The following is a 22,622-nucleotide window of genomic DNA, read 5'->3' on the forward strand; positions in this document are numbered from 1 at the left end:
TTAGCTAGAGTTTAGGTAAAGGATCGTCTTTATAATGTATTTTGCTAAAGAATAGATTCATATTTCACCACACAGGGTAACTTAATGGGTTCTGGCAAATGAAATCAATGTCCACTCCAGTAAAGAAAAGTAATAAAATACACTTTTATTAATAAAATAAAATAAATTGAAAAGTAGAATAAACAAAAGACCAATAACAGAAACAAAATCCTTATTTTAGGATAAAACCAACCTCAGTATAGAGAAGTCAGAAAGCGCAAAGCTGGTCAGAGCGGCTCAGCTTTAATACACTCAGAATCAGCTCATGCACATAACCACACCTCATATATCAGTGAGGACTTGACATATTCAATACAAGTACCCAAACACTATTTGGGTTTTACCTGCTAAATCAAAACACTAATTATAAATTACTAGGACCAACTGTAGGATGTGGTCTGACCACTCAATTCTAATAGTCAGCAAAAGCTATAGGTCATGTCTTATTGAACACATTTATAGTTTTCCCATAGGTACATCTAAGACCACGAATCAACATTCAAACACTTTCATGTAGCATTGTTTAGACAGTTTTAAGCCATTAAAGCGATATCGAGGTATCCCCGACCCGAGGTATCCGTGCCTACGGAGACTATGAGACTTCCCGGCTTCCATGACCAGAGAGTCTCAGGCCTTCAGGGTCAGCTGCGCTAGCCGTATGCACTCAGAGGACAGGAGGTCAGGGGAAGGTAAGAGCAGATGAGGGTCAGAGATAGGTAACATCTCTCTCCCTCTCCGTTCATTGGTCTTGCGCGCCCTCTTCTGGTCACGTCGTGCTCTTCTCTTACACTTGACTGATTTAGATAAAGTGAAGCTCTGAAGCATTGTCAGAGTACAGGAGAGGTTTGAGTTTGTATTTTCGTCGTCTCACGTTAATAATGGCACCATTCATTACAATACACATGTACTCACACAAAACACTCACACACACACACACACACACACACACGCACACACACACACACACAGACACTCTCAAACAAAAACACAAGCATGCATGTACGAATACACTCTCTCTCACACACACATACACACACTTACAAACACAGACAATCTCACACAAACACACAAACACGTGTAATATAGAGACACAGAGCAGTGAACACATGCACACATACACGCACACAAAAATCTCTTTTTTACTCTCACACAAACACACTCATTCTCTCTCTCACACACACACACACACACACACACACACACACACAGAGACAAACATGCATCACACACACACACACACACACGCACACACACACGCACACACATACACACACACATACACACACACACGCACTCACACACACACACGCACACACACACACACGCACGAACATAACAGTGAACACACACACGCACATGCACACACACGCGCGCACACACACACACAAACACACGCACACACACACGTACACACACACAAACAGACTTTCTCACACACACACATGCACATGGACACACACAAATACAGACTCTCTCACACACACAAACACAGACTTTCTCTCTCACACACACATGCACATGGACACACACACACACAAATACAGACTCTCACACACACAAACATAGACACTCTCACACTACACATGCACACATGTACACAGAGGAGTGAACACATGCATGCACACACACACGCACCCACACTCTCTCTCTCTCACACAAACACACACACACACGTTCTCTCTCTCTCACACTCACACACACACACACACACACACACACACACACACACACACAGCTGCTGACTGCTCCTGCAGAGGATTCTGGGTAAATCTCTCGTCAGTCTTCAGCTCAGTTTCACTGATGATCCAGAACTAAACCCAAACCCAGCACAGAGCGGCTCAGTGAATGTGGTCTGGACTGAGTGGATGAGGCTCATTGTGTCTCTATAGATGTTGTAGAAGATCAGAGTTCCTGCACTGTGATCCACAAACACTCCTATTCTCCTACTGAGCGCCTCCACTGGGAGATCAGTGAGTGTGTTATTGTGTCTGAATGAGAAACTGGAGGAATCACAGAGCAAACTCCAGGACTGAGCATTACATCCAAACCAACACTCAACACCTCCTCCCTTCCTCCTGATGCTCTTATATGACACTGATATAAACACACCATCATCTCCACTCCAGTCAATCTCCCAGTAACAGCGTCCACACACACTCTCTCTGCACAACACCTGAGGATAAACATAACCATCAAATCTGTGTGGATGATCAGGATACGGCTGATTCTCTCTCACACGCTTCACCTCTCTGTTCTCCTCAGACAGAATGAGTCGAGTGTGTGCTGTGTTTGGATCCAGAGTGAGGAAACAGACATCTGAACACAAGAACACACACATTTACAACCACAGCTGTGTGTGTGTGTGTGTGTGTGTGTGTGTGTGCGTGTGACAGAGGGAGTGTGTTTGAGTATGTGTGCGTGCATGCGGGCATGTGTGTTGTGTGTGTGTGAGAGAGAGAGAGAGAGAGGGAGTGTGTGAGTGCATGTGGTCACTGCTGTGTGTGTGTGAGTGTGTGTTTGTGTGAGAGGTGTGTGTGTGTGTGAGTGTGAGAGAGAGAGGAAGTGTGTGTGTGTGTGTGTGTGTGTGTGTGTGTGTGTGCACTGTAAAAAATTGCTGTTAAAAAACGGTCAGATTCTACGGTACAATAATGTTTTTTCACTAAAGCAGTAATATTCTGTTAAAAACAGTGCTTTCTGGGTAACATTTTTGTTTTCGAGAAAGTAACCAACTGCAGAAAACTGTGAGTTCAGATTCGATGTTTTGAAGTCTGTGTTTGAAATCACGCTTTGTGTCCTTGTTCACTATTTCATACACTAGTTAACTAATATAGTTCACCTGACAGAGTTAATAAACACTAATGAGTGAATTCAGACACTGATGAACACCTGCTGTTAATAATTACAATTACTGAAGAAAAGAAACAAGAAACACAAACAGTGACTTGAGTTACAACATTAAATCAAATAAAATCAAATAAAACAGCTTCAGTCTCAGCAGAGGATCATTAAACAACTCCACAAACAACAGCAGACACACTTATAACTGACTGATTTGACATCCATACTATTCTCATTGAGATCCAACAGAAATTAAGGTGTTTTTTTTTTTTGTCACCGTAATGGAGTGAGGGGCTGATTTAGTTGGGCTCTTCACCCTTGAACTTATTAATTCAGACTCTCCAATTACTATAATAAAGAGTTAACAAAGTACTTGTATTATAGCAATCAAGTTGGAAAGTCAATAAATAGAGAAATCTAATTGTCTGAAATTAGTTCTGATAAATGTTTTGTTATAAATCTGGATGAAGGGCCTCATGCAATAGATTTTATGCTAAGTTGCAGGTATTAATTTAATTAATGAGAAGTGGAAACAGAAAACATACATCCATAATTACTTAACAGTTAAGAAATGACATACAAAAACAGTTCCGTTATGACAAATACACACTCAAACCTCATGAATCTGACCTTGTATCTCAACAATGGTAACATCTTAAATGTTTCATGCTGCAATGCATGCTGGGAGTGGCACGGTACAAATATCCCAGCATGCATTGCGGTATAAATAAATTTTGTATAATGGTCTCACACTTTTCTTTATTTGTGTTTGATTCTGCTGTTGTTTATGTTTAGACTTTCAGTTGCCTGTTTGTGAGTTAAACTGTTAATTTTGTTAGTTGTCACCATTATTGAGGTTCATATGCTGATTATTGATGTCTCTTTGAGTGCGATTTACACCGTAGAGCAGTGTTATTGTCCAAGATATTCTTAAAAACTTCCAGAAATCATTGCCATATATAGACATATAATGTAAAACAATAGATTTAACATTGAATAGGAGCATTAAATTTATTATACGAAATGAGAACAGACTCTGCCATTTAATAGCAACATGAACATCACCAGATATTATTTAAGTTTTTTCTGGCTTGCCACAACAAAGGAGTTTGTTAAACAAAGTTCTTAACAATTGCAGCAGCCAAGATATATAAATGTTAAAAATGACAGGGCTAAGAGCCCAACTAAAGCAAACTCTGTTCTCCATGATGGTGACGTAAAACTTTCACTTTTTCTCAAGAAGAACTTTAGTAGATGTTATACAAAAATACATGTATTAAGTAATAAGTGTAGCTGGTGATGATGTTTGTAGAGTTGTTTAATCATCCGCTGATCATTTAAATGATTTAATAATTTGTTGTTCTTCAGGTTATTTTATTATAAAGCTGTGACTAAAGTTTTGTATGTTCTGTTCTTCTTTTTTCCCTTCAGTATTTCTTCATTTGTTCATTGTTAATCCTCAATTATCATTTAATTAGTCAGTTAATTAATGAATTTACTTCAGCTTTGCTCCATGTTTCTTGAACACTCAGTAGTGTGGACACTTCAATTAAAACTGAAGTATATGCTCTGGGGTTTAAAGGGTTAAAGGTGTGAGAGGTAAAAACACAGTGTAAAATGTATTTTAACAGTAATATACTGTTAATTTACACTACGGAAATAGACTGTAAAAAAACAGTATATTGCTGGCAACCACAGCTGCCAGTAGATTACTGTTAAATCAAGGAAAAAACAGTATTTTACTGTAAAACCTGAAGCTAATTTCTTCTGTGTGTCACCGTTGTGGAGGAGAGTAGAGCCAGTGTATGAGTGAAAGATGAACAATGAACTGCTGATGTTATTCTGTATGTTTCTTTATTTAAAGAAAGCGGCTGTTTAGTTGCTGATGCAGTCAGAATCTCTCTGGTGATTCCAGATTTACATGTATGCGTGCTGTTGTGAAAAATAAGACATTAGAGTTAAACCGAATCTTTCTAATTAACTAAATTAAGTTATTATTATAAGTATAATTCTAAGCATATATAGCATATATAGCACATTACTTCATAAACTCATTCAGCAGTTGACCAAGTTGAGGCAGTTGCTTTCAGTGAGCAAAATGAGTTCACTTGAGTATTGTGTAAATCAATGTAGTCCAAGTATTTTTACAGCAACATACTGTAAAATAACAGTACATTGCTGGCAACTGCAGCTGCCAGTATTTTACTGTTTTTTAACGGGACAATTTTTAACAGTGTGTGAGAGCGAGGAAGTGTGTGTTTGTGTGTGAGAGTGAGTGTGTATGTCTGATTGTGTGCCAGCGTGTGAGTGTGAGAAAGAGAGAGAGACAGAAGGGAGTGTGCGTGTGTGTTTGAGAGAGTGTGTGTGTGTGTGTGTGTGTGTGTGTGTGTGTGTGTGTGTGTGTGTGTGTAGTCCTACATTTGTGTGGTCCTGCTGTAATCCTCGTCTCTCCTCCATGATCCAGACTGTAAACACACACAGATTCACATTCAGTCAGTACACAAACATCAGTTTATAACACACAAACACACACACACACACACACACACACACACACACACACACACACACACACACACACACACACACACACACACACAATAAGACATGTGGAGTGTGTGCTGAATGCTGGATTGTGATTGGCTGATCTCAGTGCATTAATAACTGCAGTAAAACAACATGAGTGTGTGTGGAGCTGTCAAATCAGCTTCTGAATGACACACAGAGCTTTTAGATCAGATGTGGAAACAGAAAACAGAATGGAAACACAGAAACAGACAGATATAAAGACTGAAGGATTCATTCAATGATCAATTGACAAAAGCGCAGCACAATAATAAAGCAGAATTCAGTGTTAAATGACTTGAAATATGATGGAGATCTTCATCTTCTGTCAAATGCCTCTTCATCATCTCCAAACATTGCTAAGTTGGAGAGCAGTGAATCCAGACCAATCTGCAGTCCTCCTCGCCCTTTGGAAGCTTGGTGGGTTTGTGTTCTGTTTATTGTTCATAATACTTCAGTTATAAAGGATTAGTTTAGGAGTTTTTTGTCATTTGCTTTATTTGAGTTTGTTCAACATGTGATTGTCAGTGGACTATATCAGAACCAGCATCACTGTCTGCTGATCACTTTTATTGCCTGATATTTTGTGTTCATGTTAGTTTAGAAGCAGAAAAGAGCCAGATTACAAGATATGTGAGATATTTGCCAGAAACATATTTGTTATGTCCACATTGTGAATGTAAATTGATATTGTTTTTTTTCTTCCTGTTTATAGTTTTACTCCGCCCTTATTAAAGTGTGATAAAGGACATTCTGTGTCTGTGAAGTTCATGAGGGAGAGTTTAACTTGCTGTTAAAGTATACACAGGACGTATTTGGAGAACAGTACACACACATCTCTGAGCTGATACTGTACAGTTCTTCAGCAGAAATGTAGAGAACAAGTTTCACTGCTCAACTACAATGCTGAAACTGTACAGTGTTAATATGAGATATAATATCACGCTTAATGTGAGAACTGCCCCAGTGCACTGACATATTTAACAGCTTTGATTCATATCTGGACACTAGAAGAGCAGTGAAGTATCAAAGTATCTGTATTCACAATAAAAAAGGCAGTGCTGCTCCACATACTTGAGTTTGTCCAGTGTGTAGTTTGGATCCTCCAGTTGTTCAGAGAGCAGCTTGACTCCTGAATCTCCTGGATGATTGTAGCTCAGATCCAGCTCTCTCAGGTGTGAGGGGTTTGAAGTCAGAGCTGAAGACAGAAAACCACAGCCTTCCTCTGTCACCATACAGCCAGACAATCTACAAACACAGCAATAGTCCACATCACACAGTTGGACAATCACACATCTCTTTGTGTTGTGAAGATGCTGACTGCTGTTTCTGCTAATGTCAACAGCAGTGATGAACACACACATCCTGATCAGCTCTCCTTATTGATCGAGCTCTGATATAGAGCATGTTGAGTGTGTTTGCTGATAAGGACTCGACATCATCTGTAGAAGTGTACAGAGCAATAGTTCATAAGACATCACATCAAGCTGTAAAGTCTGCTGTGAGGAATAAGACACATTTGAGCTCAGAAGGAAATCTTGAAGTATAAAGTGTAATTGAAAATGAGCTGATTTCCATTATTTATCTTTAGATCATATTTAGATTATATTGTGGACAATAATGTAAATAAACTAAACACACACAAACTCAATCTCTTGGTGTCTTTGTCTCCTGTCTGACAGTCACTAGAGCTGTAGTCAATCCACCTTTGAGTCCAAATGTTAACAAGGCCAAGACACTTCTTCAGTTTAGATAATAAGACTGTGATGAGACGTTTATATGTTTTCAGGAAAACTGTAAACTGTACAAACATCAGAGCAGGTCAAAACCTCACCAGGACCCAAAACCCTACAGACTCCACAGGGTTCACTTTGTCTTCATCACTGTTATTTATTTATTTAGACAGGATTGCCAGAACATCTGACAAATTCTTAAATAAACCTTTAAAATAAACAAATGCAGATATAAACAACAAAATAATATGAACATATAAAATATGTCATCTAAATACTCTTTAAATACAGTCATACAGTTCTGTATATTAGAAGTATTTTACACATTTTTTGTATTTTACTCAGTAATGCTTTTGACTGCATTTGTCTACACACACAGAGACTTGTATAGATATGAATAAAATCACACCTATAAAAAATTGCCCATCTGCCAACACACTGAGTGGGGAAAGGAGCTTCTATATTTGTTTAACCACTATGTAACTCTCTTTTTGTAGTTGTTGTTGATTGGAAGAGTATTTACCTCAGTATCTCCAGTTTACAGAGTTGACTCTTCAGTCCATCAGAGAGCTTCTTCACTCCTGAATCCTGCAGGTCATTGTTACTCAGGTCCAGCTCTCTCAGCACACAGTTTGAGGATTGTAGAGCTGAAGACAAACTCTCACAGCACTGAACAGTGAGATTACAGCTCTGTAGTCTGTGTAGAGGACAAACACAATATTGATGTTGAGTTTGATATGTTCGGCACTTTACAGTGTTGTGTGTGGAGCTGAACGAGCCCACCAATCACGGTGGGGTATATGGCTCTAGGGGGCGGGACATCAGCTGAACATAACGCAGGCAGAGAAACATTTTCCAATGAGTGAAAGTTACAGCAGAGTTGCCATGGAGTGTTTCCCTCTGTGATTGCTGGCTGCGTCCTTGCTATTGGGGACATGAGGACATTCGTCCCAGTGTGCTTCATTCACAACACTTCAAAAAAAGTTGTGTAAGTTGCTGCCCAGCGGGACATTATAAATATATAAATGTATATAAATCAGAGCTTAATTTGAGCAGGATCTGGCTGGATCCTGTTCCGAGAAATGTCAGATATTTGTATTAGAGCTGCAAAAGTGAATTGATTAAATCGATAAAAATCAATTACTCAAAGAGTTGCCAACAGATTTTATGATTGATTTGTTGTGTCGCACGACACGGGAACATTTGCGCATTAAAAAAAAACCCTTAAGTCAGTGCAGAGCGGAGTGAACACTGTCTCTCTCACTCACTGATACAGAGTTCAGCGCTCATAGACAGAGATGAGGAAGAAGGGAGTTCAACAGCAGGTGTGTTGGCTGGTGCTGAGCCAGAGAAAGACGCGTCATATCATCACAATTATGCTGCGTTTTAACTGCCTAATGCTTATTTTATGTTTTAGATAAACATTTACATGAAAATACAAACAAGCACTAGTAAAACAAAACATTTAGAGCTTGTGAAACACAAGAAAGTCTTTTTGAAGTCCAACAATCCATTCAAATATAAATTGCTGATGTGTTTAATTCATATCAGGTACACATGGTGAAAGTAACTATAAAGTTGAATCTACTTTAAGTTCATCAGACACTCACTTGCATGTATTTAGAGAGTAACTGATGAATGAACTGCTGATGATGCATCGTCACGGAAACATTAAGGGTGAACGTTCTAAAATAATGGACTCCTGGATCCAGAATATTTTAAACCCACCAGCAAAAGGGTTAATAACAGCAGAAAAGCAGCGGTTATTTCTAATTTCGAGAGGAGCACGTGATGTGATTGAGCACTGCTGGCTGCTCATCTGTAATCAGTAATAATCCAATCAGAGTGATTCTAGTTTACTATAAATGGATCGTTTTCTCCCTACTGCTCTATTTTCATTTTGGAAGAATGCTTTCCTCTACAAATGCTCCAGCATTTAACCTACGCTTCAGCATCATTTACATTTGACATGGAAAAAAAAAACAAACAACAGCAACTTCAGCCAGAACCCCGCTCTCCCCAAAACCTCAGCCGCTGCCTCGCCAGCAATCAAGCCTGAATTCCCGCCGGCACAACAGCTCTTCCATCTTCTGCTCCAACTGCCCCACACAATGCAATCCACAACTCCAACAAAACTCAAGACTCCGGCAATCCAAGCCATTGTAATGAAGCCGAACTCTCACTGCTCTCCTAGCGGTCCACTTTTGATAACGTACATGCTTTAAAGGGAAGCCTCGCTAGATAACTACACTCCAACAAAGACTAAACTTTTTATAAAGGTTTCGAAAGACGAGACCAGCGTGAATAGAATGATTTCAACAGAGAACTCACCTCTCAGCCTCCCGCCTGTCCACAGATCCATAACATTCTGACAGCTGAAGTAGTTCGATTGCAATGACCAGGCAATCTAATCCACAAACATTAGTCCACAACATATCCATTCGTTGATAAACAACCATGGAAGGGCGCAATGTTATCATCCAAACAAGCTGCTGGAGCGTGTGGAGCCAGTCCTTCAGGCATAAACACTGTAGCGATTTTGGTCAACAAAATGGCCGCCGACTTTTTGCACTCTGACTGATACTCCAAGGAGCCAATAGCTGAAAGGAGAAGTGTCACCAGCCAATGAGCTTTACAAACTTGAGTTGGTCCAGCCTTCTCTCTGGACAGTTTCATGAATGGACTGAGTGCAAAGACTTTGTGAATGAATCAGGTCAGATATAACTGAGATTTTTCAATCATGTTCAGATTCCAAACGTGATGTTACTTATCATAGATGCAGTAAAAGTCCATGATAAACATTACATTCACACAGTTCCTACTAAGTGGTTACATGGTTTTTCAATGATGTTGGCAGTTGACATATTTAAAATTTATAAATAATAATAATAACAATAAATAATAATAAAACTCTGCCACATCTGATCTGATAGCCATTGAACTAATGAAAAGAGTTTTACCCAGCTAGTGAAAAACATTCAACACCTCAAGCATTGAAGCTCTCATGTAACACACGAGAGAAAATGCAAAATCAGGCTTTTATACTTGAGGCATACGCCATTGAGATATTTATTTAAATGACAGGGGGCGGTCTAAAGAAAGAGACCGTAAAATCAGATGAATAAAAAGAGAATCATTAATATCATTGAATATGTTTTGGGGGCCTCTTTATTTGTTTGTTTTAACAAACTTATCTTTAAGGTTTTTCCAAACTTTTACAAAAACGTTTCTCCTTTCCCACTGCTTTTGCAACTTCAAGCCAAGAATTGTTGGTCATCTGGTTCTCCCTATGATCACACATGGACAGATCATAAAGATGTCAGCACAGACGTACCTGTTTCAGACAAAATCTCTTCAAACTGTTTTATATCCAACTCAACTCAAAAGCGGCACAATTGATCATCTGAGTCTTAAAAAATTTCATTAGCTCCGCTATGGCGTTATTTCACTGACAAATGTAGTGAGCGCAGTAGTGAGCGCAGTATTACAATTCAAGAGCGCATTCATGTAATAGGAGCGAGCGAATCTCTTTGCTCGTGCACCGATTTTCTCTGTTTGTGGACAAAACTGAGCAAGAAAAGCTTAAATTTTCTCCATCTTAAATATGCACTGCTCAGGACAAATTATCTTGTGCGCTCTCAGTACACTGTTCCTGCTTCTTTTCGAGCTTTTCGATATGATTTATATTAGTCCACTATTTATTACCAACAACCAAAATACTAAAATAGTCTTACATATTACATTTTTAATCTAATAAACCGTAACTTTTTTAGCTGTGTGTAATATGAAGAAATATTTTCAGTTTCTAACACTTAAAAACTCAGACAATAGTTTAATTTTAAAAACATTTATTAAACATCCAAAAGGTGCACCATACTAACCAAATAAAATAAACGTTTAAATATAACTAATGCAACCAGAAAAGTAAATGTGATAGAAAGGGAAAAAACTTGATAAGGTATTATAGCCTAATGCACTATTCACTCTTCAAATAAATTTCACAATCTATCCTATTTCATCATGGCAAATAAAGCAAAGTGAACTAGTGTCTGCTGTACAGTGTTTTGTAAAGTACAGTAAAGTACTTCAATTGATCTATTGTGGCAATACTATAGTTGCTATGGTAACACAACAAGTGTAATATAAACAAATTACCCAGTTTTTTAACAATATAGGGTATATTATACTACAATTCACCACACTTTACTGTAGTAAAACTACACTGTATTTCATTTTATCAGTTCACTATTCTACTATTAATACTACAGTATGCTGAAGCATCTCTGGAGAGCAAAAGCACGAAAGGAGGAGGAAACACAAGACACAAAAATTGAGATTCCGCATTATCCGACAGAGCGAGAGCAGATCATTTGCACGTGAGCAGCCGTGTTTTGAGAGCTCGCGAGCAGTTTTGTCCACAAACAAAGGAAACTGGCGCGTGAGCAAAGAGATTCATCCTCTCTTAATACATGAATGAGTTCCCGACTTTTAAAACTGCTCTTACGACAGTGGGATATTGCCATACTCCGCCAGCTGAAATCATGACGCGGGCCCTCACATTGAACCTCCGCAAAAACAGCGATGATGTCACATTTGCCACGCGGACTGAGTCAATAACAGAAAGCTGATTGGCTATTGCAAGTTGACCTCATTTGTAGTTGCAATACCGCTAATTACAATTGGATTAGTGAAATAAAGAACTACAACACCCCGAAAGCCTAGCAACAACAACAAGAAGGAATTTAAATGAGCATTAGATGTAGCGCTACATGGACATCAGAAAAATAAGATTTAAGACTTTAAACTCCTTAAATATTAATTTTTAAATTTTAGACTTAGGGACTTTAAGACCCCGTGGAAACCCTGTTCCAGGACCACTGGCCAAGACACGCCTCATATCCCCAGCTCTCCATCCATCTGCCACCCTGCAGGGAGACGAATGCCCACTTCTACAACCCTTGCACATCCTGACATCAAAGCTATTGTAACATGCATCAACAAAGGCGCTTCCATTCACAGTTGACCATGCACTTATGAAGACACCTCGCATGAATATCAGCTAAAACGATTAATTATGTCTGCTGTACATGCACCATGTTGTAAAGATTTAATTTCTGATTCTCTCTTGTTTTCTCATTTTAGAGGTTATTTTACAGTTTCTGGATTGCCGACTCCAGAAACTGCCCTCATTCAACCCATCACACTCTACATCCATTCCTAATGCTTTCACACTCTTTGCAAACACATATTTCCACTTATACCTGTACAGCCCACACCCTTGATGCCATACCCACACTAGCCTTTTTGGCTTTTGAGATGTTGTGAACTAACATCAACATTTCAATCCCACATTCCACCCCATCATAGCTGATCCAACTTTGCAGGATGAAGAAACTCTGTCTTTCTTTATTGAGCAAACAGATCATTGACACAAGGGCATTCTATTTACATTTTTAACTTGTAAATTGTTTTAAATTCAAAATTGTAATATATGCATCAGTGTAAAACCAATGACTGGTGGAAAAACATTTTCTGTAATATTAAAACCACAAGGGACTCCACTTTTGCCATGGCCTTTTTTGCTGTTGGTGTTTGAACAAACTTATCCCTCAGGTTTTTCCAAACCTTTCCTCCTCTCCTACTGCTGTTGCAACTTCTAGCCAAGAAGTATTGGTCATCTGGTTCTCCCTATGATCACGCATGGATGAATCATAAAGATGTCTGTATAGTCGACAGTTGTACCCGTTTCAGACAAAATCGTCGCCATGGAGTGCCGGTAAGGACACGGAGACTTGAACCCCATTTAAAGTTCTTTAATGTCCATCACACTTGAATAGGTACCGTCTTTTACATGGGAGTGTGTGTGTGTGTGTGTGTGTGTGTGGTTTCTCATCATTGACGCACACAAAACTAACTGGCATAAGGCGGAAAGCAAAGCATGTGACCTTTCTTTCTATCTGAACAGAATGAAACCAGTCAATACACTCAATGTACCGCAGACCTAAGCTGCGTTTTGATTGGCTGATTGTGCTCGTGACATGTTAAGTCAGTGAAAATGTATGAATAGACATCCTGCGGCGCGATACACGCGAATGGCGTGGCGTGAATGGCACCCATTGCTTGAGTTTGAAAGTCTGAACTTCAGCAGACATTCGCGCCGCATAAACCCTCTGGGGTCGAAGACTGCGTATACGCGTTTTAACCTGTGGTGGCGTCAAACTGCTGAAATGAACTTAAATTAAACTTTCAGTTTTGATCGTACAAATGAGATCAATACATAAATTGAATCTGTTATGTGTCTACTTTTTGCTCACAACAACAACAACCGTGTGTGCTTTTGCAAAATAAGGAAAACAACAGAGTAGGCATTCTGTCTTTTCTCTCTCCGTGAACTGCTTTTAGAAATGCATCAGTAAAATGCGCTGAAACTCCACGAATACAAAACGAACACATATGAGAAATGTATTTCTAGAAAGCTTAAAGTGTCTACTTTTAAACGCAGCTATGCATGTTGAAAACAAAGTCAGCAATACTTTATATTGCTTGATTAAGTAATCAGTATGAAATCAACGCTATGTCTATATTCTCAGTCTGATCTCATTAGTTTTATCGCGACCATGCCCACGAGGCATTGTTATTACAAGTGTCTGAATATGCTGCAGACTGTGATCAGAAAAACACGTCACTAAAATGAAAGGAAACTCGGCAAATAGTCAACAAAGATGATGATTTCTGATATCTATATAAAGCTTAATGTCTACTTTTGCATTAACCAATTCAAGTTGAAAACAAATGATCTCTTTTTATGTAATCCGTGTAAAAGTAAGGACTGTACGGATTCTCCTATATCACCTCATTACAGCAGCGTGGTCCCACCTCTCAGTAAGCGCGCTTCATATGTACATTTCCAGGACCAGTGGCAAAGAGAGCTAAAGTAGACAAGATGTGCTCCGAGTTTGCTCAGTAATGCGAGTAATGATGGTCTGTGTCATGACAACAAACTGTTAGAGGAAGATGTCGCCTTCAACTTCACAAAAATTTATAAAAACGATACAAAAGCGGACCAGGTTCAAATAATCCTGCGTCTGTGAGTCTCCGCTAATGTCAAGAAGAAGGCCAGGGGTTACAGTGAAATACTGCCTTTTTCCTGCGCCCCTCCTCATCATAGGATACCTGTCTGCAAGACTACATTTCTAAGTGTCCTTTGTAAGTTTATTCTTTAAATAATTACTGTGAATACCGAGTGAGAGTATGATCACTTGCGCCAAAAGCTGCTGAAAAAAGATTTCATTATCGCATATGGATTAATCATCATTCTTTAAAATAACATTGCTCTAATATCAGAATACCAAAACTAACTCAGAATCGTATTATTATTAATCAATCTTTGTATATCCTATTCCATATATTAATGATGTATTGTTTTTTTAACCAATTTAAGATGTTTGACAATGTTGAGATAATATGTTGCATTTTGGCATGATTTATGACTTATGTATAAACTATTTAAAGACATAAAGTTAAATAAAAAATATCCTGGGTTTGAAGAATATTGTGTTCCTGGACTTCACTGAGCTTAATAGTTTAATGTATAAAATTGTGAATGAACTTGACTGTTGATGTCGTAAATAATAATGTCAAATAACCAACATTTCTTAAAATGGAAATATCTCCTTTTGCAACTAAACTCTTCATTTACAAAATAAATAAATAAATAAATAAATCAGTAGATTTGCTATGTGTAAGTTTAAAAGTTTGCAGAGTTTTATTCAGTGTACTGACTCTCACAAGTGTATCTCCAGTTATTTTGTGTGAATAATATATTTTAAATAAACATGCAAACAAAAAGTATATAAACTTTTCTCTGATTCCTTCTTGAAACTCTTCCCTCCTAGTCATATACCTGTCTGATGGATCATTATTCAGCTCATTATGCAGGTCTTTGTCTTCTCAGGTGTGACTCACTGCATAGTAATGATAGTTCACGCCTTCTCGCATAAACCAATTTCACTTAAAATGTGACTTAGAAATTTTAATTCATTATATTGTTTTCTGTGAGGAAGTGAACAAGATGATTCTCACATCATTTTGAAGCAAAAACACTAGACTACAAGATCCAGTTCTCAAAAGTCTTGTGCACAAATGTTCTCTGTGTGTTTCATGGCCTTGTTTCAGAGACTTCAAAATTTTAGTTTTTCACTAACCACGCATAAATGTTTCTTTCTCATAAACACAAACACATACAAACATGCTGCTTAGGTATTATTGTAGCCTAACTTGTGCTGTTTACAGTGTTATCACACTTTATCCATTTATATGTTTTTAAGATACTGAAAACAACACAAATGTCAGTGCATGTCCAAACTTCTGCAGAGCCCCAAAACCCCCTTAGACCCCAGAGGGTTAACCAATCAGAAGCTTCCTCTTGTGGGGGCGTGATTGTGACCTACTCCTCATGTTGGGAGTCCTGGGGGAAATCTTCCAGCCGACACTAAGAAAAAGTTCATCAAACTGGGCTCGGCTCAGTCAGTTTATGAGCTCACAGAGCTGGATACACCTCTGAAAGTACCTAGTGGACTCAGATACGGCCCTAAACGTATCAATGCTGTTTTTCAGCCTTAATAAAACACATAAAAACAAAGGGCTTTTACAACAACAAATCCAGACTCTGGGAAGATGGTCATCCGATGCCTTCAAAACATACATACGTCTTAGCCAAAGGCACCTCAAAGAAGCCCAGATGACTCTAGCCAGCCATCAACCCACATCTACTCAAGGGAGAGGGCATGACCCAGCCACATTCCCTGCTCTTTTTCCTTACTTCTAGACTTGTTTCTCCACCAGTCAAGTAGTTAATTGCAATTGCATCCAAGCCCCATCGTCATCCCTCGCCACCCTTGGCTGTTTCCGCAGGAGTCTTCACGGCCCCCTCCCATCTATGGACTTTTGATTATATGTTTATATAGAGCGCTGTCATATATACACACACACACACACATGTATATACTCTCATATATATATATATATATATATATATATATATATATATATATATATATATATATATATATATATATATATATATATATAGAGCCCTGCCACTTCCCAGATCTATCTCCATCAGGAGTGTTCCTCGAGCATATTTTTGACTTTTAATGAGTAATTAATGAAATGAAATATTAAATAATAATCAATTATTCACAGTATTTTAAAGTGCCGACAATATCAATATCGTGTATGTTCATTAAAATGATGTATTGTATTATTTAATATCAGCTAATGTCTATTTCTTAGACGAAAGAAATAAGGACTTACAAGGCTCTTTTAGAGGTTTTGATGACTGCTGAAAGTCTGATGAGACACTCGTCTGATCTCTGGAATTTGTGAAGCTCAAACTCTTCCAGCTCCTCCTCTGAGGTCAACAACACAAAGACCAGAGCAGACCACTGGGCAGGTGAAAGGCGAGCAGATGACAGACGTCCACTACTGAGGTGAGACTGAATCTCTTTCAGCAGAGTTTGGTCGTTCAGTTCATTCAGACAGTAGAACAGATTGATGGATCTCTCTGGAGACAAATTCCCTTTAAGTTTCTGCTTGATGTAGGCAATTATTTTCTTTTTGCTCTGGTCTCTGTCATCCTGCTGTGTCAACAGGCCTCGTAAGAGTTGTCGATTGGACTGGAGTGACAGACCGAGAAGGAAGCGAAGGTAAAGGTCCAGATGTCCATTCTCACTTTCCAGAGCCTTGTCTACTGCTGTCTTCAGGAAATCGGTCACGCCTTTATTTTTGCCTATCTGTAAAAACAATCCATGCTTCTTGTCTCTGTCTAGAATCAGATGTTGATAAAGGGCTGCAATGAACTCCTGAATGCTCAAGTGAAGAAAGCAGTACATGGTACCAAGAATGATTCCCGTCTCCTCCTTAAAGATCTGGGTACACATGCCTGAGTACACCGATGCCTTATAGACGTCAATGCCACAGTCTTTCAGATCGCTCTCATAGAAGATCACATTGTTTCTTTCCAGCTGCTGGAAGGCCAGTTTCCCCAGTGAAAGGATGAGCTTTGGATCCCAGGAGACATCTGCTGTGTTTTCTCCATCATACTTTCTTCTGCTCTGCTGGATCTGAAAGCGGAGAAAGTGTGTGTACATCTGTGTCAGAGTCTTGGAAGATTCCTGCAGTGTTTCAGCATGAGCCCTGTGTTTCAGTTTCAGTATGTTCTGGAGAACAGTGGCTGAAATCCAGCAGAAGACTGGGATGTGGCACATAATAAAGAGACTCTTTGACTGTTTAATGTGATCAATGATTTCTCTGGCCTGATTCTGATCTGTGAGTCTCTTTCTGAAGTACTCCTCCTTTTGGGCATCATTGAATCCTCGTATCTCTGTCAGCCGGTCGATACAGTCAGCAGGAATCTTTCTGGCAGCTGCTGGTCTGCTGGTGATCCAGATGAGAGCAGAAGGAAGCAGATTTCCCTTGATGAGGTTCGTCAGGAGAACATCCAGAGAGACTGCTGAAGATACATCACGACACGTCTCATTACCAGCAAAGTTCAGAGGAAGACGACATTCATCCAATCCATCAAGGATGAACAGGACTTTGAATCGTGTGCTTCTTGTAAGGTTCAGTCCTTTAGTCTCAGGGAAAAACTGAGTTATGAGGTCTTTTAAACTTTGTCTTTCTTTCTCCTTTAAGTTCATCTCTCTGAATGGAAGAGGAAATATGAAGCTGATGTCTTGATTTTCTTTCCCTTCAGCCCAATCCAGAACAAACTTTTGCACAGAGACTGATTTCCCGATGCCAGCAACTCCTTTTGTCAGGACAGTTCTGATCCGCTCATCTTGTTCAGCTGCTTCAAACAAATGTTTGCATTCAACCTGTATCTCTAGTGACTGATGACGTCTGGAAGCAGCTTCAATCTGTCTGATCTCATGTTCAGTGTTGACCTGTTCACTCGCACCCTGAGTGATATAGAGATCTGTGTAGATGTTATTCAGAAGTGTGGAGTCTCCTTGCTGAGCAATTCCTTCAAACACACTTTGATATTTCTTCTTCAGGCTACATTTAAGCTGATTAATGTAGAGCAGCTCATCTAAACACAGGAGCAAAGAAGCAGAAAGATTTAGTCTTGACTTTTCCAGCTATATTAGTAAGTGTCAGTTTGACAGATGGTCATGAGTCTCTTACCCTGGAGAGTATCAGCAGCTTGATCTTGCTTTATCTCTCTCAGGAAGAAGAGTGTGAGATCAAGAGCTGCTTCTGTCATAATGCTTCTGTTCTCATTAAACTCCTTTACAAACTCTTGTCTGTTTTCTTCTTGTAAGATTTTCTTAAATTTCTCCAGTTGATTCTTCAGAAATCTGATCATTTTACTCTCAAGATTCTATGAGTGAAGAAAAGAGAAGAACAACATTTAACCAAAACACTCCATGGCATACAGCTGTTCATGCACAAACAACTGAACAATTGCAAATACATTATTCAACATTATACTACAGGACTGTGCTTTATAGGGTGTGCAGTTGTTTTCAGATGGAGTAGATTCAGACAAGCATTGAGCACATTTATGAATGCTGAATGATTTTCATTATTTCACAGCTACAGAATGACTACACGTGTGAAGTCTGTCTAATCTTTGTATTGATGACTAGTCTAGATTTGGACTACTGTTAGATTTTCACCAAAAGCACAAGCTCAGCCTTTAGTCAAGCCATAATCATTTGTACATCTATTAAACCAAAATGACTTGGTGGGATATGCAGAATAATTGACTAATCTGTTCATTTATTAGAAAATAATACACACAGAGGTGTAACGGAGACTCCACGAGTATCACAGTCGTGCATTATTTTATAAGAATTCAATGAACTGAAGTCAATTATTCCTTAATAAATGAATTGCTCGACATTTGAATTAAGCAGTATATTTTTAAATAACTATTTTTATTTTATTTGTTTATAGTTAATGAGTTTATCCCACCTGAAAGATTGACTGGAGATTGTCTGTGAAGCTCTTGTTTCTCCTGTGAGTCTCGTCTCCTGAATCTGCTGACTCATTTTCAACACTGTTAACAGATAAAACTACTGTAATTACACATTTACAGGCAAACACATACAGATATATCTTACAAACACTGAAAATAATACATGTAGTGCTCATAATGAGACAGTGGACAGATTTGTTTTTGAGTTTTCAGTTATATTAAGCTGAGAAATTACAGTCAATTGTCTCTGTCATTACAAAGCCCTGTCAACCACAAAGTCATTATTAGAAAGTAGCTTTGAAAGTTTGATTTACAGTTCATTATTACACACACTTTTAGCTACAAAACAACACAGCTACATTTACCTTCAAAAGATTCACCTTTATTTAGATATATTTACACAACAGTTTAGTTATAAACTTCTTCAAAACATCTTTCATGCTCCACAAATGAAATAATCGACAGAAATCTGATATTAATATTGACTGAAAGATCTTCTGAATAAGACGCCAGGTGTCTGTAAATGTCTTAAAGAATCACCAAAGTCATTTGATTAATTTAAACAACTGATTTATTCAGGAATGACTCTCTCTACTGAATTGATGGTTTACACAAAACACTCCATGTGTGAGCAATAATGTAAAACACACAATACCTTTGGGCAGATGATGGTGATTCCCCACTGAACTGTGGTGGATTCCCTTTAGACCAGTCACTCTTCAGAGACACAGAGCTGGACACACATGATCCTGATCTCACACTGAACACACAAACACACCAGAGGAATAAACTGCAGGACAAACTTCAGTCTCCTTTACAAGAGTTTATCAGACAAATATGAGTCTGTGCAGTTTAATTCAGCACAAACTAACAGTTGACTGAAGATCTGTCTGTCGTCATGTTGAAATAATGGTGTAAAAACAGAGTCAATACCTGTGTTTCTCTGAGAGAGAGTCCTTTACTCGCTCCTCTGCCATACTGCAGCTAGAACACCAATGCAGACATTAGCAGAGCTTTCAGGAAACAATCACACACACACACACACACGTATATATATATATATATATATATATATATATATATATATATATATATATATATATATATATATATATATATATATATATATATATATAAAGTCCTTAACATGAATGCAGTTGGTTTAACCCTGATCTGACATCTCAGCTGTTTCACATTTGATTTAAGGTAAATGCATGTTATATAGAGTTTATCAAGAGAAGTTCAGGTTCAGCCAATTGTTGATTTAGTGAGTATTAAAATGTCTCTCTACTAAAGAGGCTCTTTGGTTAATGAGTTACTCTGACAGTAAAGGGTTAAATGCAGTGTTGTTTAAGGATCGTCAGCTTGTTGTTTTCAGATTTTCTTCCTGTTCAACTGGAAGGTCTGCTTTAACTTTACTTTTGATTTGGTGACTCTGAATGTTTAGAGTTATATTTAATGCTGAATTATTGGACACTATTGAGTCAGTCTGATATAGAAGAGCACAAACACTTTAAAGGGATTAAAAATAAAGCTTTTAGACACAGTGTTTAAATGAGCGTGTTTGACTCAGTGTTTAATCTGTGTTTGAGGATTTGATCTTCAGGATCAGACATTTAAATCACACTCACACATATAAACCCTTCATCATCTCCACAAATCAGCGTAATGTAGAAGTGTTAAACTCACATGCAGAAGTACAGACGCTCTTGTGCAGCAGGAACACAATCTGAGCTCTTTCACTCTTTCACTTCACTAAAACACACCTGTGTGATCTACAGGTAGATCCTGAAATATTATTGGCTCCACAGAGTGACACTGACATGAATATTCATGAGATTCTCCTGACTGTGGGCGTGTCCTGAAGACAACATACAAACCACTGGAGCTGAAGATATCTCTGCAGATTCTCTGAGCACGAGTGTGTTGATGGAAGATTTAGAAAAGGTATTTAAGATGAAATCTGAGAGGTCTCTGAAGAATATTTACAGTAATGTTGAACCTATAAAATAAGATTAGAGAATCATATATAGGAGGAGTAAAGGTGGCAGCGTGAGAGGTCGGAAAGTTTTCTGCTCCATGCATTTATTAGTATTAAATGACTTATTTGCACTTATTGAGTGAAGTGACTTAAAAATCCCATTTTCGATCCTTAAATGGTAGTAGACAACATGCCGAGAAATAATTCTAAAAAAGCAGCTGATATTACCGAGGATGTGAGCAACACGCAGAGTGGTGACGGTGCCATGTCGGACCAGGGAGATATCAGAGAACTCCTCGGCGGTATTAGATCTGAGGTAGCCGCGCTCAGAGTGGAAATCCTCGCTGAGCTTAAATCATCCATCTCCGCGGTAAAAACATTACTATTAGAGCAAGAACAGAAACTGAAGGATTTGGAAGAAACACTATCCGATGTTGACGGCAGTGTTACTGCTATGGAATCTACGTGTTCAGTGCTGTCGAAAAAAAATGAAAAATTGAAGGCCAAACTTGATCACTTGGAGAACAGATCCAGGAGGAACAACATCCGTGTGATTGGCTTTCCTGAAGGCACCGAGGGGACACATCCGTCTGCATTTATTGAAACTATGTTACTCGAGGTTTTCGGAGAGCAAAACTTTACCAGAAAACCAGAGGTGGATAGAGCCCATCGTTCTCTAGCACCCCCGCCGAAACCTAATCAAGCCCACAGGCCCTTCATCGTGCGAATGCATCACTACCAATCGAGGGAATTAATTCCTCGTTTGGCCAGGGAAAAGGGACATGTGTTGTACAAAAGAACACGCATTCACTTTTACCCCGATGTCAGCGCTGAGGTAGCAAAACGAAGAGCGGCGTTTAACTCGGTCAAGGTTCAACTCAGAGGCGCAGGCATTAAATTTGGCTTGCTCTTCCCTGCACGGCTACGAATAAATCACAACGCAACGAGACATTTCTTTGACTGTCCGCAGCAGGCTATGGGATTTGTTAAAGGAATTCTTCCCCCGTCACCAAATGAGGCACATCGTGGTAGGAAATGGGTATTTATTTATTTTTACTCAACCAGTCTCAGCGGAGAGTTAAATATACCTAATCGTTCCAGAGGATGGAGAGCTGGAAAGACTAACTGTAAGTTAATTTAAATGTAGGCTTATTCTGTCACACACTCTGTATAAGTTCAAGTTCAAATGTTCCTTGTTTCTGTTATTTGTAAAAAAAAATTGTCCTATTGGAGCAGAAACACAAGCTGGTGAGTTATGGTTGTTTGTATTCCAGCAGACAGGTTTTGTTCAATGCTGGTTGTGACATGGGTGGGGGGAGGGGGTGTGGTTACACGGTGTTTCTCTCTTTTATTTGTACCTTGCACTGATCACATCATGAAAGGAGTTAAAATGTTTGTGTTGTTCACCATAAACTGGGTAATTTGTCATTTATCTACAACTACTTTTTGGTATCATATCTAGGTTTAATCAATGTGTTGTTAA

The 22,622-nt window shown here is 38.7% G+C and overlaps 2 protein-coding genes across 6 annotated transcripts in view; one reads left to right on the top strand and one right to left on the bottom strand.

The window, feature by feature from the left end:
- The window catches only part of LOC137489472 (uncharacterized), a 205,072-nt gene that overhangs the window by 115,384 nt on the left and 67,066 nt on the right, over positions 1-22,622 (top strand). The window lies entirely within an intron of this gene.
- On the bottom strand, positions 125-20,915 carry LOC137489887 (NLR family CARD domain-containing protein 3-like). 2 transcript variants are annotated; one of them, XM_073947420.1, is made up of 10 exons: positions 20,848-20,915; positions 20,092-20,142; positions 19,814-19,918; positions 19,155-19,239; positions 18,363-18,558; positions 16,491-18,267; positions 7,699-7,872; positions 6,517-6,690; positions 5,296-5,342; positions 125-2,355 (listed from the first exon to the last, which is right to left on the bottom strand). In XM_073947420.1, the coding sequence occupies exons 2-10, from the start codon at positions 20,133-20,135 to the stop codon at positions 1,823-1,825; spliced, it is 3,135 nt and encodes a 1,044-aa protein (XP_073803521.1). In that variant the 5' UTR covers positions 20,136-20,142; positions 20,848-20,915; the 3' UTR covers positions 125-1,822. The 2 variants fall into 2 exon arrangements, with proteins under 2 accessions (XP_073803521.1, XP_073803522.1); XM_073947421.1 differs by lacking the exon at positions 20,848-20,915 and having other exon boundaries at positions 133-2,355; positions 19,155-19,187; positions 19,792-19,918; positions 20,092-20,158.

Source organism: Danio rerio, chromosome 4 (genome assembly GCF_049306965.1).
Source record: "Danio rerio strain Tuebingen ecotype United States chromosome 4, GRCz12tu, whole genome shotgun sequence".
NCBI lineage: Eukaryota > Metazoa > Chordata > Actinopteri > Cypriniformes > Danionidae > Danio > Danio rerio.